This window comes from Seriola aureovittata, chromosome 10 (genome assembly GCF_021018895.1).
Source record: "Seriola aureovittata isolate HTS-2021-v1 ecotype China chromosome 10, ASM2101889v1, whole genome shotgun sequence".
Lineage (NCBI taxonomy): Eukaryota > Metazoa > Chordata > Actinopteri > Carangiformes > Carangidae > Seriola > Seriola aureovittata.
The window spans coordinates 24885549-24901375 of NC_079373.1; the positions used below are offsets into that span (position 1 = coordinate 24885549).

General features: G+C 43.8%; 1 protein-coding gene across 8 annotated transcripts in view; it reads left to right on the forward strand.

Annotated features, from left to right (window-relative positions):
• LOC130175901 (suppressor of tumorigenicity 7 protein homolog) overlaps nucleotides 1-15827 on the forward strand; it is a 52377-nt gene that overhangs the window by 31248 nt on the left and 5302 nt on the right. For 6 of the 8 annotated variants that reach the window (XM_056386558.1, XM_056386551.1, XM_056386553.1 and 3 more), the window contains 11 exons: nucleotides 2261-2343; nucleotides 5096-5255; nucleotides 8810-8864; nucleotides 9572-9687; nucleotides 9793-9868; nucleotides 12549-12703; nucleotides 12976-13073; nucleotides 13304-13433; nucleotides 14463-14535; nucleotides 15267-15369; nucleotides 15758-15827. The exon at nucleotides 15758-15827 is cut by the window's right edge and continues 81 nt beyond it. In XM_056386558.1, the coding sequence (XP_056242533.1) occupies nucleotides 2266-2343; nucleotides 5096-5255; nucleotides 8810-8864; nucleotides 9572-9687; nucleotides 9793-9868; nucleotides 12549-12703; nucleotides 12976-13073; nucleotides 13304-13433; nucleotides 14463-14535; nucleotides 15267-15369; nucleotides 15758-15827 (1114 nt within the window). In that variant the 5' untranslated portion in view covers nucleotides 2261-2265. The remainder of the gene's footprint in view (nucleotides 1-2260; nucleotides 2344-5095; nucleotides 5256-8809; nucleotides 8865-9571; nucleotides 9688-9792; nucleotides 9869-12548; nucleotides 12704-12975; nucleotides 13074-13303; nucleotides 13434-14462; nucleotides 14536-15266; nucleotides 15370-15757) is intronic. The other 2 variants (XM_056386557.1, XM_056386555.1) reach the window with 1 other exon arrangement.

A 15827-nucleotide genomic window follows, 5' to 3' on the forward strand; every position in this document is an offset into this window, starting at 1 on the left:
CTACTAGCAGAAGTAATGGTACATTTTGGCAGGCTACCAAACATCAGTGGACTGTCCCACTTTATTATCAAAGACATCATCTTTTTTTTTTTTTTCTCTTTCATCTGGGTTGTATTTTCCTAGTTTTGCCCGACGCTCCTGCTGGTTCTGATGACCACCGTCACTGCTGGCATTGTGGGTCCGCAGTGACACCGCTCAGCCACACAAGCAGTCACACAGATTCAGTCTTATTGCCCAAACACGCTAATGAATCTTTTGGCCAAGAGATTGTATGTACACCGCTCAACTCGCACAAGGTTTGTTTTTCTGAGCGGCGCTAGATTTGTTTGAGGAGAGTTACGGTTCTCAATTAGCAGTTAATCTTTTCTAAACAGCTCATTCTCAGGAAGTTGTCCCTTGCTACGTGTGATCCCAGTCAAACAAGCTTGCTCGGATTTCTGTGGCTAACGAGGCTCCTCTTCACCTGCAAGCTTAACATGGCGGCCTTTGTGATCGTAATTAAATCATAAACACGTCAGTTTTATTGTCGTATTTTAAACTGGACGTTTGACTAAACGATAATGAGCGGAAAGGACAAAGCTCAAAATATCATCTGTCACTTTTTGTAATCGGTGTAGATGTTTGTGAAATGAAAACACGGATTGAAAACAGATGGCAGAGACACTGTTTCGCTGCTTCATCCTCGAAGCATAATTATATCACTAGTCGCCGTCGTCCCTTCCCGTCTTACATAAACTATATATTTGCTGCTAGAAGAGAAATGCATCTCAACTGTGGCCAGGATGTGTGATAATAATAATAATGATGGTAATGTCTGGTGTTTAAGAGCAGCATGGATCAGCCTGTCACTGTGAGACTTGGCTGATGTGGATCACTGACTGTGAGTTGTAGTGTTTCCAGTTGACAGGATCTGATGTTCCTGTAAATGGCACTTGGAAAGGAATTGGGTAGAAACTTGACTTTGCTGCTGTCGGCATTTGTGATGTAAAGTTTCTGTTTTGTTTAGTTAAACCTATAAAACTTCCAGGGCTGCAGCTAATGATTGTTTTCATTATGGACTAATCTGCAGATTATTTTCTTGACGAAGCGATTAATCACTTTGTTTATAAAATGTCAGAAAATAGTGAAAAATGGCAGCTATAATTTCCCACAACCCTAAGTGATTTTTTGACCAAAATAAAAAATCCCAAAACCTGAAAGACGAAACAACTAATCATCACATTTGAGAAGCTGGAACCAACAAATGTTTGTAATTTTGCTTGAAAAATGACTAAAACAGCGACTCGATTATGAAACTAATCCATTAATCAACTGATAATTGCAGCTCTAAAATTTCTGCTGCATTTTGAATTGTACATACTGACATTTATCACATTTGGCAGTCGCACTGATTTATTCATTTATTTGTTTATTTGAGAGGGATAATACATGTTGATGAACATCAGTGCAAATTTTGCAATGTAAAAATGCCGGATTGTAGCACGTCCTCTAGGCAGGTAACATAAAACAAAAACCATTACAAGTCACAACACACTACTCTGAATATAAAATACACAAAATACTAAAAAAGACCTAAACTCTCTTGTGCTGATGAGGGCTGTAGATATATGACCTTTATCTCCCGCTGGCCATCGGTTCAGTCAGTGTGAGCTGATGTGTGACTTCCTGCAGCAGCCAGAGTTCAAGGCTGCTCGCTGAGCTAATAATGATAACCTCACAGAGAAAAATCAACCACCAGCAGGTCGAAGCTGACGAATTCTACCACTGTCTCAGTCAATCTAAGGCGATGACGTTTTAAATGCTAAAAGTCGTTTTTTTTTTTTTTGCATTGTGAAATTGTGACTGTTGAATTTCAGTAAAGGCTGCCAGTTAAAGCTCAGTTTCCTTCCTGGTTTTCTACCCACAATTTATCCTCACTCTGTAGTTAAGGCTTACCCTGGTCCCCCCGGTGTGTTGTGTAATTTCACGTCTGAGCAGTAGGGCTCTCTGGGAAATGCCAAACAGCGTATATGTTTTTTTGTGTGGAAACGTTTTATGTCTTGGAATAACAACTGTCCTGGAGTCTCGGGTCTTTTTGATGTTTTGTCTTGAACTCTTTTACCAGTTTTCTCTGTAGACATGTCCTAGTTTTATACGAACGCCCAGCATTTGTTTCTACAAATATCTTTTCTAAAGTGTTGTCCTTTAGTGTAGAAGAGATTCTCTAGTATCTGATAGCGAGCTCTAACCCACCTGTCTTCTCTTTGTGTCTCCTCCGCAGTAAGCATGTTTCTCAACACCCTGACGCCCAAGTTTTACGTGGCTCTGACGGGCACTTCCTCCCTCATATCAGGACTCATATTGGTAAGAGACTGTATTTTCACTTTTTATCTGATTGTATTGAAGCGGATAACTGGTATCAGTTGAAACTAATTATGATGTCAATAGAAACACAGGTATCACTTTTTGAAAATGATCAAACTGTACACTAGTAAAACAATAGGTGTGACTCTTGGCTAATAACTACAGTACTTAAAGGTTCTGTAAACGGTTGTCACTGCTACTAGACCACCAGCATCTTAAACCAAATCCTCTACAACACACAAGCCGATTTTAAAAAAAAAAAAAAAAAAAAAAAAAAAAAAAAGATAAATAAATACAACTATTAGCTCACGCTAGCATTGCTGTGATATGTCCACAGCAATACTAGCGATAGCAACATTTGCTGAACACATTTATAGCATTCCAACTCAAGTGGGGACCCTTTAGCAGCTCAGAGGGTAGAGAGAGCCAGACCAGTATTGGCTCCACGGTTGGACTGGGAAACAAATTCAGGCTTGCACTCATCCGCTTGGACCATCCCACATGAATGACACTAATGGAGCCAGTAAAGACACTGATGGAGATGGTAAAGACACTGATGGAGATGGTAAAGACACTGATAGAGCCAGTAAAGACACTGATAGAGCCAATAAAGACACTGATAGAGATGGTAAAGACACTGATGGAGATGGTAAAGACACTGATAGAGCCAGTAAAGACACTGATAGAGCCAATAAAGACACTGATGGAGATGGTAAAGACACTGATGGAGATGGTAAAGACACTGATAGAGCCAATAAAGACACTGATGGAGATGGTAAAGACACTGATAGAGCCAATAAAGACACTGATAGAGAGGGTAAAGACACTGATGGAGATGGTAAAGACACCGATGGAGCCAGTAAAAACTTAAAAAACTTTCTGGATGTTTTAATGGTCCATTGCCACCAGCATTTGAGGTGGTAGTCCCCATGGCCGGTCCATCTGTGCTCCGGTCTTATCTCTTTCTTCGTCTGAGGCCTTTTTCAGCCAAAAGAAGTAGTTTCTTCAGTGGAGGAAATTCTGGAAGGTCGCTTCCACCTGAGCGCTGTGTACTGCACTGAGCCATCTGGCGTGTGGGCGGTCCCTCTGTGTTTATAAAGATGGGGAGGGCCAACACTTTAACATGAGGGATTCACATGCACTAACACGCGTGTGTTGCCATCCCGGATACCAAAGCAAAGGACAGAGAAACTCGGATTACAACACACACAGAGAGGGTGAGACTTCACTCCTCAGGACGCCATTACTCATTATACTTTTACATTGAACATAATTGTTTACTGCTACATTATTATTTTAAATCTCATTTACAGAAGCTTTTAAGCCTCTTGCTGTTATGGTCATTGCACATTGTTCTGGTTGCAACAGCTAAATGCAAAACTCCCAATTTAAGTTTGATGACTGTGCACTCTTTCTTGACTTTCTAATTCATAATATTAAAAAGACAAAAATCAATTTTCAGCTGGCTCCCTATGAGACTTTATGAACCCAGGTTGTAATTTGCCAGAGCTGTTATCACAGGTTCAGAGGCCACAAGGAGCTGGGCACAGAGGAAATCCATACTCGTAAAGTCCCTCACAAGACGAGCTGCAAAGAAATGTCAGCCTCTGGCATTGTCGCTGTCCGTCGCCCTGGCCGATCACACCATGCAACGCATTTTTAATGTGCTTTTCAAACTACTGAGAACACATTTTGGGGATGCCATAGAGGTCTCCATCTCTGTGCATTAAACACTCTGCTAACTCCAGTACTGACTGAGCTGCCCCTGAGCAAGGCACTTTACCCTCAGCTGCTGCAGAGAAGGCAAACAGTGCAAAATGTCAGGTTTAACGTGCATCTGAGATGTGGTTAATGTTGCAACTATCCCTCAGTCCCCAAGCTCTGCAGAGAGCGCCCTGTCTGCTTACGTCGGCGCTCAAATATAAATAGAATAAAGATGTGACTGAGATTATCAAAGCAGGGATGCGTCATAATGAAACTGTTAGCACTGCTTCTCCTACTTATGCAGGTATTTTATCTCTTTCAAGTTCTTCACAGAGACAGCCAACTGTGCAGCAGTGGTTGGTCTGTATTTTAAAATAGCTCCTGTCTTAATTAACTCACTCTCTCTTCCCTGTGGGCTATTGGCCAATAGGCATAGGCTGCTTAGAGATGGAGTCGAGCTTTGCACATGCTCTGTGAGACGATCAAGAAATGTGGAAGCCAATTGGTTTCATCAGCGTGGCACTGGTTATTTCTCTGTAATTGGAATAGATGTTTATGTCCCAGTTCGGTCATTTTTCCACTAAAGAGTTTGAAATATACACCCCCCCCCCCAAAAATTTGTTATCACTTCCCCCCTCAAGCAGAGGCTGACAGTATAGCAGCTTTAACAGATGGCATCGCTACATCTATTAAAATAGCTCTCATCAGTGAAATCTGGATGTTTGTCTCACATAAAAACTCATTAAAACTAGTAAGTAAATCAGTAAATATGTGTTCATTTATAATGTACATTTATTTTAAAACCAGGGTTGCAAAGTGAAGCATATGAAAACATAATTTGATGAAAGAGAAACTAAAAATAAAAAAACAGAATAAAAACAAAGAGGAGTGAATCGGAGCAGGAAGCATCAAGCTACAGCGAAACACTCTTATATTTGTTTTTGGCTGACGAGGTATTTTTATGAGCAAATATAAAATATTCTGTCATTGAATGAAAGTCATGTTGAACAGTTCGATTAAAGATGCTCTCTCCCTCTCTCCCTCTCAGATCTTTGAGTGGTGGTATTTCAGGAAATATGGGACCTCCTTCATAGAGCAGGTGTCTGTGAGCCACCTGCGCCCCCTGCTGGGCGGAGTGGACAGCAGCTCCCCCAGCAACTCCAACACCAGTAACGGGGAGGCTGACTCCAATCGGCAAAGTGTTTCTGGTAAGAGCTGTTACATCAGAGCCCAGCCGGTGCACTGTTGATTAGTCGACTGAAAGGAAAGTAATTGCTGATTATTCTCATAATTGTTTCAGTTAACTCATTTTTTTAAGCAAAAAATGCCCCAAAAAAATTCACTCTCACAGCTTCTAAATGTGCCTCATCTACAATAGTAAACTTTACATTTTGGGAGTTTAATCTGTCCATCAGAAAAAAAAAAATCAATCTGAATAAACAGTTTCTTCTTCTACTTAATGTGGAACTGTCACCCTGATCCCCCATCCCCTCCTCATTAGCGCTCCCTGGTGGTGAGGAGCCACCATCACCACCTTGATATCAGTCCCTTCCTGTTTTCATTACTAACAGACTAAACAAACAGCACTCGACACGCGCTGTAAGTCCATCAAGTCTTAATTAGCTGTTCCCCAGCAGCTCCACACCCTGAGACCCAAACCATAAAAAGCTGCACTACCTAACGTAGGTAGTGCAGCATAAGTCTTTCCCAATCAGTGACCTCATTATTAGTCATTAGTGGGATCCCATAATCCTCGGTGAAGCTTGGCTTGAGTTGAATAACGGAGCGGCTATTCTTAAAGTTTGGCTTCACTGATGTCCCCAGAGTTGAAGAAGAAAGAAAGTGGGAGGAGGAGGAGGAGTAATAAATATATATATAGAGGAGTGTCTGTGTATATCTGGAGATTTCAACATTCAACTTAATAACTTACTTGACACCTTTTGGACTGACTCAACAACACATGTGCAGGCCGACTCTCAGCTGGGGACACACCTTACATTTATTAATCACAGGAGTCCTGAGTCATCATTTGTTTCAGCGTTTGATTTTGCTCTGTCCGTTTCTCCTGACACCGAAACTGTTGAAAAACAAAATGTCAGTAAATCAAAAACTAGTACATCGTTTTAGTCAAGTGTGTTTTATTGAGTAAAAAAAAAAAAACTGCATGATGTAGGACAAGAAAACACAGTCGATATTTTCATTACAAAAAACAAAACAAACAAAAAAACTGAGAATACTAGAAATAGTGTCGAACATAAATTCACACATAAGAAAAAATGCTCTCTTGTATTCACCGTCTCTTCTCTGAGCTGCTTCACAGTCCGGCTCTCACCTTCTCTGCTGCAGTGACACAGAGCTCCGCCGCCTGGTTCCTCCGTCGGTTTTAACTTCAGAAAAGAACTAAAGCGTCTGAAATGTTGTAAAAATGTTGAAGCTGTTTTTCACCTGAGGAAAAAAAAAAAAAAATCCCACTGACGCCAGCGTGTGATTTTAACATGTGGCTTTCAGGGAGGCTTCGTCGCTTGTGTTGGCTTTCAAAATAAATGAGTTTCTGCAGATAAAAACTGTTATTAACAGTGAAACGCAACACGGAGCATCAAGACTGGAGTTGATTGTTGATTATAATCCTGAGTCGGTGCATTGATACAGAATTAGATAGTGACCAAGAGTTATCATAGAAGGTTTATTTGAAACACTCCCAAATGAGTTGAATGTGTAGCTGTGAATCAGAAGAGGCAGCGCCAGGATTTATCTGTCGATGACGCATCGCTCACCTGCTGCTTCAGATTCACTCATTCGTTTGTGAAATACGTTTTGATGTAATATTTTCTTCTGCAGACGGATTCTCTCGCATGTTTTCCAGCTGTCAGGTCGGAGTGTATGATCCCAAAAGCCTGTACAATATCTTTAGGTGCATACCATTTTAAAATGAGGTTTTTGGATCAATAACATTTTGTAAATTGACAGTAAACCAAAAACTAACATTTTTTTTGTATTCCGTTAAAGTTCTGATAAAAGTATGTGAGTCCACGCTCTGCCTGTCGAGCTGCACAGGGAATCGAACCCCCGACCCTGCCGGTGTACTCGTTGAACTACAGCAGAGGAGATTAAAGAAAGTTGAGTCTGTCCAGTAGTTTCCTCCACAGTCGCTCGGTGCGAGCTTCGCTTTAGTGGCTCCTTGGCTTCGGTTCTACATCAGTGAGTCTTTGATCACGGTTAATCCGCTGAACGTGTGTTCGTCTCCCAAAGGAAATCCATTCATTTCCAAAGAGGAAATGTCTTAGTGCTGAATAAGTGACTTGGTGCCTTTCTGGTTCTGTTGCGGATGATACAGGAAAACATTTTATCCCACACACAGATTAATGCAGCTTTCTTTTTATGTGATTAAAAAATCGTATTAGCGGAAAAACCAAAGTTGTAATAAAGTTTAAGTTTAAACACGATCAGTTGAACCTCTGCAGGTTTCCTCCGGAGGATCCTGTCGTTGAACTCCTCTTGCTTTTGTTTTCAGCCAAACAACTTTGAATTAAACAGGATTACGTGCACCGTATTAAATCAACAAGCCGCGATGGAGAGAAGAAAGGCAGTTTAATTATTTCAACTGTACTAACCCTCAGATTTCACACTAATAATCTCCTCTGTGTAAATCCCTCCACTGAAGCCAGAGATGCAGTTTAATTCTCTTTGTTACAGACGTCAAACACAGACAGTTTCGAGTGAAGTCACTTGATTTGATTAGTGAAGGGTCTGAATCTTTCACAGCATGAGTTCAATTCAAGTGTGTGGGATTTGTTTTCTAATTTGAGTATAAATGTCATAGTGAAATTATTCCTCTTTATCAGGGAGGGAATGTTTCAGTGGTTTTGAACTGGAGTAGAAATGTGTGTTTGCTTGTCAAGATCTTTCCATGATGATGCTTCGATTCAAAATCAGAGATCTTTCACTTTGTAGTATGTTTAGAGCTCCAAAAATGTTCTCTCCTACACTACCCATAATGCAATTTAATGTGCTTCCTGCATGTTAATCGCCAAGAATCCAAAATATAAAAAATAAAAATGTAAATAATCATAAATAAAAGTATAAAAATTCTAAAAAAAATTATAATAAATAAAGAATAATATAAAAAAATAATGTAAAATAAAAAATAGAAAAATCTAGTAAAAATAAAATAATGAATAATAAAATATAATGAATAATATAGCTAATAAAAATATAAAATAGAGAGAGCAGAGTTTCTATAATAGGTTTTCTTATATATGTTTATAAGGTTTCTCCAAGCCAAAGCTGCTAACCCCTGATTACATTACATTGTTACATAACGTTATTATACAGCTGTTTTTGCAGACGGGAGGACTTTATCATGAGGATTACAAGTCGTCATACACATCTGCTCGTCCAAGTCCAAAGATATTTTTGGTATCAGTATTTCAAAAACCCATAACGTTGGATCCTGCGCCCTGCATCGATCTGCTCGGAGCCGGCAGCTGAAACCCGGCGGCTCCTGAGTTACTGCAGAGGCTCGTTTGGTCACTGAAGAGTTCTCAGGCCTTTTCTTCCCCTGTCAGTCCCGCTCTCAAAGAGGTGGGCGTGCCAGTCGGGGTGCTGCTGGGGGGTGAGGGTGGGGGGTGAGGGTGAGGGTGGGGGGTGAGGGTGGTGGCAGAAAGCAGTCGAGCCCCTTTGAAGTGCGCAGAACAGGCTCAGTGTCGACTTTACCCTTGACACTCATCGCCGGTGTTGTTCTCTCTCTGTCTCCCTCCTGCAGAATGTAAAGTGTGGAGAAATCCGCTGAATTTATTCCGCGGAGCCGAATATAATCGGTGAGTGGCAGCAGCTGAGCTACCTGCGTCTGAAAACCCCTCGGCCCGTCTCCGCTGTCTTTCTCCCACCCTCCCTCTCTCTGATCTGTGTTTCCTCTCTCTTGTTTGTTTCTATAATCAGTCCGCCTTCACTCTCCTGCCTCCTGTTTGTCATCTTTATCTGTGTTTGACGTGTGTGTGTTTCTTCATTTTCCTCACTTCATCTGTTCAGTGTTTTTCTCCTCAGACACTGTAGATTCATTCAAAACGCACCTCACGCATTTTTATTAAATCCCTTCAACGTCTGGACGGACACGCATGTAAACTGCAACTCGATTGTTTCCTCTTGAGATTTTCTTTGGTTTCTTTTTCTCCCTCCCTCCGTCTCTGTTCTCCTGTCACTCCTCTGTTTCTCTCTCTTTGATGTGGCTGCCTCCTGTTCTTCCTGTTGAGTCATCCTCCGCTTTTCCATTTCTCATGCTGCAATTATCCCGTCTTCTTCCTCTACCTGTCAGACCACATGCTGAGCTCCATTTCTTCACTTTGGCCAATCAGAGTCAAGTGCATTTCCTATTAAGTCAGCACAGCTTGCTCAGGTCTCTGATTCTCTCTTTCTGTCTCTCTCTCTGCTTCATTTTGTCGTCCCTCCGGTGCCTTTCACTGGGATACTGTCGTTGTCATGTTAACGATCATTAATGCGTCTTATTTTGTCTCTTGCCGGCGCTCAGATATACGTGGGTAACGGGTCGAGAGCCGCTGACGTACTACGACATGAACTTGTCGGCGCAGGACCACCAGACCTTCTTCACCTGCGACTCGGATCACCTCCGGCCCGCTGACGCCAGTAAGAAAACACATGAGCAGCAACTGTTTTGCATATGCAGCGTTACACAGCTGTTGTGTCTTGCTTCACGTGTGTCTGTTTGTGTTTGTGTTTGTGTGGCGGCAGTCATGCAGAAGGCGTGGAGAGAGAGGAACCCGCAGGCTCGCATCTCTGCAGCACATGAAGCTCTGGAGCTTGAAGAGTGAGTTTAACTGTCCGTTGTTGTGATGAAGCAGGTCGGACTTTACGTTTGCGCCATTAAGAAGAGTGAAGAGTGTTAATGCGAGAAAGCAAAAGTGTAATTGAAACGAACCATCTGTGTTTATGGTGGCGATAATTAATCACGATGGCGTTACCCAGGGAAACAATCAGGAAGTCTCTGCAGCATGTGACGTGTGAAATCGGTACTTTACAAATGAATATTGAAAATTTTCCTGTTAAAACTTTCATTCGTCTAGAAAAACACAGATTGATTTCTGTTCTTGTTTCCCGCCCAGGACCCGCCGTACAGCGCAGTAGTAGTTTCAGCAGTTGTTCGCAGTGAGGAGAGAGTGAGGCCACTCCGAGCTGCAAACTCAAAACATCTGAACTTTTCAGAAAGGCGCCGGTGTCACCGCTTACAGCTCCGTTCAATCAGAAAGCTCCTCAATCAGACGGGGCAGGGCTCGTCACCATGGCAACCAAGAAAATGGCAGTAAAAGCCTGTTTTGGCCGTTTCTGTCAATCTGGAGTTTTTATTTATGTTGGATAGAAACTACGGCACCGAGGGTCGTTCGTCTGGTCGAGTGGAGACCATGAAGGTTTAGTCCTGACCTGCAGCGACCCGAGACCCTCTGCTGCTCGTCTTCCTCTCTCTCTCTCTCTCTCTCTCTCTCCTCTCCCTCTCTCTCTCCCTCTCTCTCTCTGTCTCTCTCTCTCTCCCTCTCTCTCCTCTCTCTCTCTCTCTGTCTCTCTCTCTCTCTGTCTTTCTCTCTGTCTCTCTCTCTCTCTCCTCCCTCTCTCTCTCTCTGTCTCTCTCTCTCTCTGTCTCTCTCTCTGTCTCTCTCTCTCTCTCCCTCTCTCTCTCTCTCTGTCTCTCTCTCTCTCTCTCTCTCTCCTCTCTCTCTCTCTCTCTCTCTCTCTGTCCCTCTCTCTGTCTCTCTCTCTGTCCCTCTCTCTGTCTCTCTCTCTGTCTCTCTCTCTCTCTCCCTCTCTCTGTCTCTCTCTCTCTCCCTCTCTCTCTCTCTCTGTCTCTCTCTCTCCCTCTCTCTGTCTCTCTCTCTCTCCCTCTCTCTGTCTCACAGCAGCTATCGTAATAAAGTGTGGGAGCAGATCGGCCGGACGCTGAATGTTGTCGCACACCTACTTCCTTGTTGCTCCACAGCAGCTGTCGTATCCAGCGGCGACACGTTCATCCGTACAAAGGCTGAGGGCGAGCGTCTCTCAGTGTCAAACAGATAGTAATAAAAAAGCAAAAGGGGGTCGATGCCAGTCAGTCATACAGCGGGGGTGGTGGTGGTGATGTGTTATTAAGATATTGTTGTCATGGAAACTAAACCCACGCTCGGTGCTTATTTTGAGGAAGTGCAGAGACGAGGCGGTTGCCCAGCACCCTGCCAACGCTACACGTCCTCATCTAGTTTAATCAAGCCGCTGGAACCAGGAAGCTGCTGCCGTCACATGGCGTTCTTACTGACACACATCTGGAGCTGTTTGACAAAAACCTGCAGGGACGATACCTCACTGGTTGTCATTCTGAGCCCCCGTCACAGTTTATGGCCTTAATGTGGACCAGTTTCATCACAGCGGTTTTTGTCCTCGTCGGGTTCTTAAATTCCCGAAGAGCTGCAAGTGCGACATTAACAAAATCTTAGAGAAAATAATTATTTTATGTAATTTTTTCTCTATTATCCTTTTAATCATTTGGACCCTTTGGGGGAGTCCTGACCCCCAGGTGAGGAACCGTTGCCATAATCATCCATTTGGAGAGAAAGATCTTTGCTGGTTATAAAAATCAACCTTTGTTTATCAGCCAACAAACAAATCGTTTTTATTTTAAACCTTAAAATTCAAGCCATTACTCCAGACTTATAATATAATAATGAACCGTTTCCTGCGGGTCTGTAGCGTCAGTGTCTTGTGAAGTGAAGGGTTAGAAGAAGCGTGCAGGTTTTTTCTCATAGAGAGTGATGATGCGTCTGATCACAGATCGGCCCTCTGGGCGCCTGCATCATTCACAAGGGGGGGACGACGACATGACGACTTCACTCGTTTTCATGGCGGCGTAGGTTTATTTTTAGGAGCATCCGTGACTACAAAAGGCCGTGCGGAGGAATTGTGGCGGTGCCGTACGCCGCTCGACTCGCGGGAGAACGTCTTTGATCAGAGCTCTGTCAGACGCTGCGTTCAGATACACGAGGCGTTTAAAGACAGGTTCATAGTGTGGAGACAAACAGCTCCATGAGCACGAGCTGCTACATTAATGAATTAACCCAGACAGGAAGTGAAGGTTTCATTCTCTGCTTAATAGGAAACAGAAAAGAAGCGTATTCAGAGTCGACATGGAAAACTAAATAACCTTTCCTCTGCTCCCTCCTTCTTCTTCTACCTTTCTCCCTCTTCTCTCTTTTATTCCTTCCTCTCCTCCCTTCTGTCCAAATCCCTAACCGCTCCTTTCCTCTTGTCTCCTTATTTCTCTCCTTGCCTCTTTACTTGTTTCCTTTCCTGTTTCCTCTTCACCTCTCACCCCTTCTTCCTCTACTTTCCTCTCTCGTGTCCTTTATCCTTCCCTCATCTCCTTCCGTCTCCTCCTCTCTTCTCTCCATCATGCTTTCTCCTCTGCTTTCCTTTTCTCGTTTCCTCTCTTCATGTCTCCTCCTGTTTCCTCTCCTCTCCTCCTGTAGTTGTGCGACAGCATACATCCTCCTGGCGGAGGAGGAGGCCACCACCATCATGGAGGCCGAACGTTTGTTTAAACAGGCACTAAAAGCTGGAGAGAGCTGTTACCGGCGCAGCCAGCAGCTCCAGCACCACGGTACACAGTACGAAGCCCAGCACAGTGAGTGTAATCCGCTCAGTATCAGCACGGCTAATTATCACACACGCTCTTTCATTTCATCACTTCCTGAGCCATGAAATCACATTTAAAGGAGAGATTTGATGATTCTCTTTAGCTTGTAAATATCTCATCTGCAGCTTCACAGACTCGCTGCTTCATTATTCTTCCAATTTCATGATGAGAGCCTGAAATGATGTAAAGAGTGATGTGTGTGTTGAATTATTTGTGTGTGTGTGTGTGTGTGTGTGTCTGTGTGTGTGTGTCTTCACCAGGAAGAGACACTAATGTGTTGGTGTATATAAAGAGAAGACTGGCCATGTGCTCCAGAAAGCTCGGCCGAACACGAGAAGCAGTAAAAATGATGAGAGATGTAAGTACACACCCTGCCAGCAACACACACACACACACACACACACACACACACACACACACACACACACACACACACATGCAGAAGGTTTCAGTTTAATTTCCAGTGTCGTTCACTCGGGTCTCAGGGATTTAACCAGACAATTCACTGTAACTGACCCAGAGCTGTTGTCTGCTGACTGACTGACTGTGCATGTGTCGCCCCCTGTCCGGTATTACATGTAACAACAGTTGTGTGTTTTCCAGTTAATGAAGGAGTTCCCTCTCCTCAGTATGTTCAACATCCACGAGAACCTGCTGGAGTCGCTACTAGAGCTCCAGAACTACGCTGACGTGCAGGCCGTTCTGGCCAAGTACGACGGTGAGGGAGACACACACACACACACACACACACACACATAAAAGTTGATTTTGATATCAAGATACACAACCACATCCCAGGGCTCTTTGATTGTGAAGCTCAGTCCCAATTTGTTTGGGTCGTTACAGCTGAAATTAATGTCGTTTTTCCAAAGAAAACAAATGTAATTATTTTCTTTACACCCCCCCCCCCCCCCCCCCGTCTCTGAAAAGACATTTGACTTTACACAGTTAACATCTGTCCGACATAATACTTCAGTTCATAGAGTAAAGTTGCCCAGAGTTTAAAACCAGTGTTTTAGAGCTGTCATTTCTGAAACAGCTCATTAGCTTCAGCTCCTCGACCTCATTACTGCTGCTAAACAGCGTTTCCATTTTATGCTGCACTGCTTTATTATTATTATTATTATTATTTATTTATTTTTAAAGTTTTTAATTGTCTAATTGTTTCATTTTTAATTTAGAGCTGCACTCGTGTCGCAAATGCTGCTTTTGTTTTCAGATTTAATCAGGTTCAGTTCAGCAGCACAACCGCTCTGAAAAATTCCACTTTGTTGAAACTGTGACAAAGGTGGAGTCATGGGGGGGGGGGGGGGTATTAAGGGCAGTAGAGGCCGTATTAAACAGCCAGAGCTTGAACAATTAATCCTTTAGTTAAATGGCAGGAAAATTAATCGGAGACTGTTTTTCATAATGAAGCTTAAATGCCAAACGCTTCCTGAGTTTCGGCTTCGGGTGCGTGCGGCGGCGGCTCGACGGTAATTAACCGTTAGTTGCCGCCCTGGTGCCGACACGCACGTGGACAGGTGCTGTGACAAAGATTTAAACGTCAGCGTCACGTTTGACATCTGTGAAATACGGAGTCAAAGCCGTGAAACCCAAACTCATTACTTTCAGTCTCAGCGGCCCCGCCCCCTTCCTCCTCCTCTGTTTCACCTGTAACTCCAAACTTTTTTGCTGCATTCACTAAACACCCCCCCCCCCCCCTCCCTCTGTCTCTCTCCATGTCTGCTTTGTGTCTCCTCCACAGATATTAGCTTACCCAAATCTGCAACAATATGCTACACAGCAGCCTTGCTCAAAGCGAGGGCGGTATCGGACAAGTGAGTATCGCTTTCCTTCAGCTACAATGCTCAAACGGGGAGGGGGGAGGGGTTGGAAGGGGGGGGGTGACATACCTGTTCTGCTATTTGTGAGTTTAAAATAGAGCTGATGGTATAATACAGTTACACTAGTGGTGCACAGGCAAAACAATACTGTCAGGGGGTTTTTACATTTAGATCATGAAACAGTCTCAGTGACAGACCGCTGTCCATCAGTCACCATGACAACTGTCCCTCAGACAAAGGCCCTGTTCAGACCTGGTATTAGCATCCATCTCAATCAGCTCCTCTGAATCAAACAGTATAAAACTTTATTCTCTCTCTAAAAACAACATTGCATACGTGTTTATTTGCATATGAAGTCTGGGAAGTGAGAGCCGATCACAAGCGGAGACGCTGGAGACGCCGAGGTCTGAACGGGGTCGATCGACGTCTGTCATTGACCCGGCGAGCAGGAGGAGAAACGTGCGAGACGAACCCTCAGCTCTTTAGCATGTCAGAGATTTACGTGATGTTGTGATGCAGCTGTGTAGCGTCGGTATCCAGCGTTGCAGGAGTCGCTTTTCAAAATCACACTGATCATGTAGTGACCGAGTGAGAGTCCTGATGTGTGTGTGTGTGTGTGTGTGTGTGTGTGTGTGTGTGTGTGTGTGTGTGTGTGTGTGTGTGTGTGGTGTGTGTGTGTGTGTGTGTGTGTGTGTGTGTGTGTGTGTGTGTGTGTGTGTGTGCAGGTTCTCTCCAGAGGCAGCGTCCAGGCGAGGGCTGAGCACAGCAGAGATGAACGCAGTAGAAGCCATCCACAGAGCGGTGGAGTTCAACCCTCACGTCCCCAAAGTGAGTCTCGGAGGGATGCTACACACACACACACACACACACACACACACACACCTGCTGAGCTCATGCTGTCGTCACGAGCTCACCGTGTCACACAGCCACTGACATGACACGCGACTGGCTACGAGGAAGAGTTGTTCTTGCCGGTGCGGACGCTAAATGACCTTTGACCTCTGTGGCTGAAACCTCTTGTCACTCATCAGCTGAGTTACAGCGCAACATGAACTTTCAGAGTCTGTGATGGTGACGTCCATGCAGCTTTAGTTAATGATAAACATATTTCCTAAAACTTGATGTACGATCCTATCCTGTTCATCATCATCATCATCATCATCACCTGTCTTTGTTCCTCTCTCCTCCTCCTCCTCCTCCTCCTCCTCCTCCTCAGTATCTGCTGGAGATGAAGAGTCTGATTCTTCCTCCAGAACACATCTTGAAGAGAGGCGACAGCGAGGCCA